Consider the following 7,769-nt stretch of genomic DNA (forward strand, 5'->3'; position numbering starts at 1 on the left):
CTTTGGAAATATCCCCTAATAACTGAAAGGAATACCTAAGCAGTTAAGCATATGTCAGTGGGAATGAATACTTGGAGAAAGCATACAAAATTACTACATCATATAGTTCACACAGCACCCTTAAGAGGTGACTTTCTACAATGTACTCATAAATAAAAAAGATATTTTAAAAATGTTTCTCTTATTATATTTCTAAATAACAGATTCCAGGGGTGGACCAAATTTGATATTCTGTCACAAGTGTTTAGTAAGTGATCATATTGCTTTCATAAATGGTCAAATTCTTTTATTCAGTATTGTTAAGTATAGAGAAATATACATAAAAAGAAGAAAATAATAATAAAATAATAAATATTAAAATAAAATAATTAAAATTAAAAATTTTAAAGCATCATATAAATTTTAAGTAAAAAAATACAAAGAATGCTTTTTAAAACTGCTTTATTAACTTCACAATATGTAATGAGCATCTTTCCATGCAATAGGTATATTCTGCTAACAAAAGTCATATAGGGTGGGTCAAAAATACAATGTTCCATTAGAAGCAGGTAATAGAAGCTACATGCAAACCAGTGACATCAAAAGGCTTACAATAGTGCATCACAAACATGTAAGTTTAGGAAGCAGGTGTTTCTCTATTAACTTCAGGGAAAACATCAAGATTCAGGGCATAAGGCAAAAGTCATTGTGGTGGTCATGGTGAGGGGGATCATTGCGAACTGCCCGAAAGCTATGACTCAACTGCCTTTCTCTCAGCTTTTCCAAGAGTTGTCTCAGCTCCTCCCCAAACCTTTCCATATTCGCTTCTCTCATCCTTGCCTGTGGCTCTCCAAGCCTGTGCATCAGGTCCCATCTACAGCGCAGGATGAGCTGCCTAACTCGGAAATGCCTATTTCCTCTATGCACATTGTAGTCACCAGCTTCCAAAAGCAGGCCCAAGGGCTCCCCGTTATTAGCATGTAGCTCCTTTTCATCTTTTTCTTCGTTTTCCTGCTGGGCGTTTTCCACTTTGAGACTTTTTACCACTTGTTTCTGTTTGGATTCCATTACTCCTAGGAGACAAGAGACAGAAAGGGAATGAATTCTTGGTGGACTGATCAGCACCGAGGACAGAGGCCCTACTACACATCTTGAAAATTCTGAGGCCTGGACGTCAAAGGCCTTTTGTCAAGACCGTTTTCCAAGCTGAGAGGCCCCCAGTCCTTGCTCCTCCCTTCCCCCAAGCCCAGTATTTTTCCTGTAGATCTATCTCCTGGCCTCTGCAGGCACCAAAATGGAGGACAAGGAAGGTGGAAAACGGAAGGGAAGGGATGAAGGGGGTGCTTGAGTCGGGGTCTCAGAAAGGGGGCTTCCTACACATTCCACCCTACCCTCCTCACGGACTCGGACCTACCCTTGACTCCTCCTTTCCTCTTTCCTTCTCTCCCTCCCCCGCCGATTCTTGCCCCCAGGAGAGTCGCCATGGCCCTGGGCCCCTCAGACCTGCAGAAGGCTGCGGTGAGGCAGCAGCCCAGCGCCTAGAGCTGCTCCCCACCCCCGAGCGCTGAGCACCTTGCTGTCGCAATCCCGATCCCGATATCCCAGCATCTCCACCCCAATTCCACCCCACCTCGCACCCCGCTCAGACCACCATTTTCTGCACTGGGAAGGACAGGGTCGGGGGTTGGGCTGCGGGGCGTGGGAAAATGTCGCACTGTCTCTCCCTGGATCCTTGCACCCCCACCACACACGCAGGACCGAACACCTTCTGTGCCTGCCTACGGTGCTGGTGGCAGCATAGTCCACCCGCTGCGCCTCTGCCCTGAGGCAGCCAGACCTCTGGGTCTGAGGTTACGCAAGCCGAGTTTCTCTCCCATCCCTACGCCAGGGACCATCCCCCCCGCCCCCGAGTCCCTTACCCGCTCCTTCTCCGCCTCCTGCTGTTTCAGGCTGCTCCTGGCCCGCACGCCCTGAGGACCACCGGTGAGCAGGTAGGGCCTCTTAGGCCTAGAGGCTGTAAGCGACGACCAAGTCTGGTGGTGGACCCCGGCGCAAGAGTCTGAGTTGGCCAGTCACGTGAGGCTTCAGTCACTGTCCCGGCTCCGCCTAAATTCCCAGCCCTCTACAGCTGTCCAGCGAGGGGCGTGGCTAAACAGCCCCGCCCACCCCAAGTCCCTTTTAATAGCACCAGGCTAGGCCCTGTCACTACATTCTTTGTGTTCTCCTGGGCCTTTATCTGGATGCCAGGGAAGAGCAGTGTCTTCTTAGTGGCCATTGGTCATTCTCATTTCTCTGGGGAAATTGCCAGTCCTGCTCCTCCGCTCCTGGGATACACCTTCCTTCTGCTGTACTCTCAACTCTCCATTTCCTCTCCACCAAAATGTATGAAAGAAGTGTGTCGGGAAAAAAGCCTGAGAAAATGGATTTTTCTCATTCTTCCTGCTTTTCTGTATTATTCCTTTCATAGTCAATATATATGTATATAAATTTATAAAGGAAAATCATTATTTTATTTTAAAAAGCAGGATTAAAGTTGGGAAAGAAAACCCAACCTCATATGTTGTCACTATATAAATATAGACTCTATAGTCAGCTGCTTTTTAGAACTTGGAAAAGGACAGGGCAGCTGATGGCTCCTCTTGTGGGGGCCCCTGACATGTGAGGCCTTTCCATGAGGTGAGTCAATGGACATATAGTGCAACAGACTTTCAGAATGAAAGAAATAAAACCCCTTCACAAATGTGTGATCCAAATGATAATAAGTATGTCTGTATTTGCAGATTAAATGATCATTATTTAGAAAGTCCTAAGGAATCTGAAATAAACATATTATATGACTATGAAATGAATATAGGAAGGTTGCAATTACATGGTAAGTATACAAAACACAGTTGTATTTTGATATGCTAGTAATGAACAATCAGAAATTGAAATGCAAATATATCACTTATAGTAGCTTCAAAAATGTGCAATATTTAGAAATAAATTTTAAAAACATAAAAAGCCTGCACACTGCAAACTGTCAAACATTGCTGAAAGAAACTACAGGTCAAAATAAATATAAACATATATGATGGTAATCTTTTTCTGACATCCAATACTCGGAATTAATCTATAAAATCAGTGTAATAAAAATCAAATCCCAGTAGATGTCTTTTTCTTTTATAAATTAGCAAACTTACCTCCAAGCTTACATGGGAAAGCAGAGGACCTAGAAAAGATAAAATAATTTTTAAAAGCAATCCCACAAGCCTGGAGATCAGTACTGTATATGATTTCAAGCTTTAAAATGTCATAGTAAAGGTTATATCTTAACAGAGTAAACATATACTCATAAGCTCATATATCAGTGGAATCGAATACAGCTCAGAAATATAAATATATATATATATATATATATATATATGGTTAATTTTTTTCACAAAGACTTCAAACTCAGTAGGGAAAGTATAGCCATTTAATGAGAGATACTGAAACAAACGGTAATTCTTAAAGGAATAAAAGTATCTTACCTTTTAACTGTATCATACACAAATTAATTCAAAGTGAATCATGGACTTTAAAAGCTTAAACTGAAAAACTTCTAAATAGAATAAGACATAGAGAAAGACTCTACACTGTTAGAGAACATAAAGATTCCTTAGATAGAAAACAGAAGAAACAGGTCTCACATACACACACACACACACACACACACACACTCCACTCAAAATAAGAAAGAATTTAAATTAAAAATGATCAGAAGGGCTGGGGATTTAGCTCAGTGGTGCTCCAGCCTGCCTTGCAAGAGCAAGGTCCTGAGTTCAATCCCCAGTACCCCCCAAAAAATAAAAAATAAAAATAAAAATAAATCAGAAAATCAAATTGATCAAAAAAGTAAAAGTACAAATTACCAATGATCTTATTAAAATTTTGAAAATTAAAAGGCTGACACTCTCATGCACTTTTGAGACTATGAAATAACTAGAACTCTTATGCATTACTGCTAACAAGTTCAATCACTTTGAAAGACTTTTTGATAGTTTCTTGAAAACTTAAACTTAACATATTTTCTAGGAATTCCACTCAGGATTGTTTCCAACAGAAATCAAAATATATTTCCTCAGAAATATTTATACAGGAATATTCATGGCAATTTCTTTTATAATAGCATCTAAGTGGATAAGGACCAAATAACTATTAACAAGCAAATGGTAAAACAAATTTTTAGATCTTCATACAACTGAGCACTATTTGGCAATAAAAAGGAACAAACTACAAGTAAAAGCACTACCATACATGAATATCAAACAATATCCTTTGGGAAAAATATGGGACACAAGAGCTTTATTGCATGACTGAATTCATATCACTTCTATAACAAGCAAAATAAATCTATATTAAGGTAAATTGCATCAAATGAGTGTTTGCCTTGCTTAAACCTTAGGGTTTACCTCACTATAAAGGGGCATAATGGAACCTACTTAGATGAAAAGATGTTCTATATCTTGATGTGGTAGTGACTCCACTGGAAAATATATTTGTTGAAATCACTGAACTATACAGTTAATATCTATATATCTTGGTCTGGTGATGTAGCTCAGAGGTAGAGCATTTGCCTTACATGCTTGTGGCCTTGGTTTCACTCCCAACACCGTAAAAAATAAAAGAAATGTGTGCATCTAATTGTATATAAATAATAGCCCAATCAAGGTGATTAAAACTAAAAAGTCTAAAAATAAATCTAAATACTTGCAAGCCTCCTACTAAAAATTATAAAATAGTTTTGAGAACAATTAAAGAACTAAATGAGTGTAGGGATATACCATAATCATAAGTTAGAACTCTCAACATTTTAAAGGGCTCAGTTATAGTCAATTTGGTCTGTAAACTCAGTATAATTCATATAAAATTTTCAGCAAGTCACAATTTGTTGATGAGCCAATTCCAAATATATATGTGAAAATATAAAGAACAAAATCTACTCAAGACAATCTTGAAGATGAAAATCTCTAAGATTTTCACTACTAGATATCAAAACTTGGTACAATGTTATAGCATTAAATATAGCTAATATATTATCATTATTAGAATTATAGTAGTAAGTGCTCGGTGTGGTGGTGCATGCCTGTAATCCTAGCACTCAGGAGGCTGAGGCAGGAGGATCACTGTGGGTTCGAGCCCAGCCTAGGCTACATAATGAGTTCAAGGTCAGTCTGAACCACATAACGAGATATTGTCTCAAAAAGCCAAAAAAGAATAAAAAAGAATTATAGTATTAAATCTGATATACTATGGTACTGTCTCAAAGATTAAAATGTGTGTATGCATATATAACCTATAGGCCTGTGAAATATCCCTACATGTTTTCACTTAAAGTATGACAAAGATCACATATGATGAAGTGGAGAAATGATATTTCTTTGCAAAAAGTGGTACAAGGCCAGTTGGATATTCATGTGGGAAAAAGATATATATATTGACTTCACTTTAAATACACACACACACACACACACACACACAATGCATTACACATCTAGGAAAGGTGAAAATGCAATTTTATAATTTTAATTTACAAAACACAGAAGATCATCTTCAAAACTTTGAAGTAAGCAGTGTTCTTAATGGAGACAATAAAAGCACAAAGGATGAAGGAACATTATAAGTTGTACTTTATGAATATTTGAAAATAACTGTCCATAAAAAGATACCACTAAAAGAGTAAAAAAGCAAGCAACAAACTGAGAGAAGATATTTGCCACACATACATCTGATAAAGTCTCATATCTGTAATATATAAAATATTCTACAGTGAAGGCCTGGGGGTGAGGCTCGGTGGCAGAGTGCTTGCTTAGTGTGTTCAAGGCCCTGGGTTCAATACCCAGTATCACACAAAATAAAGAATTACTACAAATAAATACTGAAATGAAATGAAATCCAATACTAAAATTCAGACACCAAAAAGTATCATTTCACAAAATAGAATCTTAAAATATCCAATAAATTATATTAATTTGCTGAGAAATGCAAATTATAGCCAAAAATGTGATATCACTAAACACTGCCCCAAGTGTCTAAAATAATAAAGACAAAAAAACCAACTATTTTGAAGGATGTGCTACAACTAGAACTGGTACCAGCACTTTGAAAAACTGTATGACAGAATATCTTAAAAATAAGCATGTGTATGCTCTATATGTAGACACATGTATACCACAGCAATTTCACTCTAGACATGCTCATAAAAAAGAGTATGTATTCATTTACCAAACAGCATTTACATTTATGTCCATAATAGCACTTTTAGAATTTTATTTTTAATTTAAATATAAAATATAAAAATTGTACATATTAATGAGATACTACCACATGTAATGTTTCAATAAATATATATATTGTGTAAGGTTTAAATTAGGTTAAGCTTGTCTATCCTTTAGAACGTCTATCAATACTTTATGGTGAAAGCTACCAAAATCCTTTCTTCTAGCTTTTTGAAATGTACATTACATTATTGTTATCTATAGTTACCCTATTGTGCAAAAGCACAAGAATTTTTGCTTCTATCTATAATTTATTATCCATTGTACAACTTTTCTCTATCACTCCCTCCTACTTTCTCCAGCCTCTAGCAACAACCATTTCATTCTCAATTTCTAGGTTCCACTGATGATGGTGATCACACAGTACTTGTCTTTCTGGGAGGGTTATTTCTCTTCACATGATAATCTCCAGTTTCATGTTGCCACAGTTAACTTGAAAGAATTTCATTCTTTTGTATACTGGAATAGTATTCTTTTATATACCTGTCTTGTTCTTTAGCCATTCATCAGTTGATGTACACTTAAATTCTTCTCATTTCTTGGCTATTGTGAATAGTGCTGAAATAAACATGGAAGGGCAAATGTCTCATAGAAATATTGATTTCATTTTCTTTAGACATGTCTAGTAGTGAGATAGCTGCATCATAGAGTAGTTAATTTTTTTTAATTTTTGAAAAACCTAACCTACACAATGTTTTCCATAATGGCTGTACCAGTTTATATTCCCACCAACAGTGTGCAGTGGTTTCCTTTTCTCCATATCCTTGTTAGTACTTTTTATGATTAGTTTTTTTTACTTTTGCTGTTTTAAATTTTATTTATTTATTTATATTTTTGTATTGGGGATAAAACTTGGGACCTTGCACTTTCCAGGCAGGCACTGTGCCAGTGAGCTACATTCTTGGTCCTACTTTAAAATTTTTAAACGCTTTTTAATACTACATATTTGAGGTATATAATGATTACATTCATCACAGTGATTTGCTACATGTTCATAACACATGCTAATTCTTTTTACATCCCCTTCTCTTCTCCTTCTCTCCTTCCTCCATCTCTTATTTTTCTTTATTTTGATGTTTCAAAATGTTTTAATACAAACTGTATTTGAAACAGTGAACATAAAAAGGAAACATGAATAATAGAGATAACAAAAAATCAAAGAAAACAATATACCCCCACAAAGTCATCTGATTACACATTTTACACTTGATCTTAGCCAAAAGGCCGAGAAGAGATTGATTACACATTTTAAAAAAGAAGGCAAGGAAATCAGATAATCGTATTTCTTGTGATATGAAGTTGCATTTTTAAATTTTGTTTTTATTAGTACATGTTTGCAGTGCCTGCAGTTTTCAGTCATCTTGGGAAATGGGTACATGTACATAATACACTTTGATTCTTTCCTAAATCCCCTTCCCCTTCTGTCCTGCCTCCTATAAATTGGCTTTCATAATTTTTGTTCTTGTTAGTATTATTAATCTTATCTCATGT

At 36.5% G+C, this 7,769-nt stretch overlaps 1 protein-coding gene and 1 pseudogene across 1 annotated transcript; both read right to left on the reverse strand.

Annotated features, from left to right (window-relative positions):
- Positions 1-424: 424 nt before the first annotated feature.
- Positions 425-2,078, reverse strand: LOC101703061 (protein BEX1). Its single transcript, XM_004875098.4, has 2 exons — positions 1,899-2,078; positions 425-1,052 (listed from the first exon to the last, which is right to left on the reverse strand). Exon 2 carries the CDS (start codon positions 1,045-1,047, stop codon positions 664-666), a length of 384 nt encoding a protein of 127 aa, XP_004875155.1. The 5' UTR covers positions 1,048-1,052; positions 1,899-2,078; the 3' UTR covers positions 425-663.
- Positions 2,079-7,417: 5,339 nt separating this feature from the next.
- On the reverse strand, positions 7,418-7,514 carry LOC147822532 (U2 spliceosomal RNA; annotated as a pseudogene).
- Between the last annotated feature and the right edge of the window lie 255 nt (positions 7,515-7,769).

This window comes from Heterocephalus glaber, unplaced genomic scaffold (assembly GCF_053883595.1).
Source record: "Heterocephalus glaber isolate CG9 unplaced genomic scaffold, H.glaber_assembly_v1.0 deba00001613, whole genome shotgun sequence".
In the NCBI taxonomy this organism is placed as follows: Eukaryota; Metazoa; Chordata; class Mammalia; order Rodentia; family Bathyergidae; genus Heterocephalus; species Heterocephalus glaber.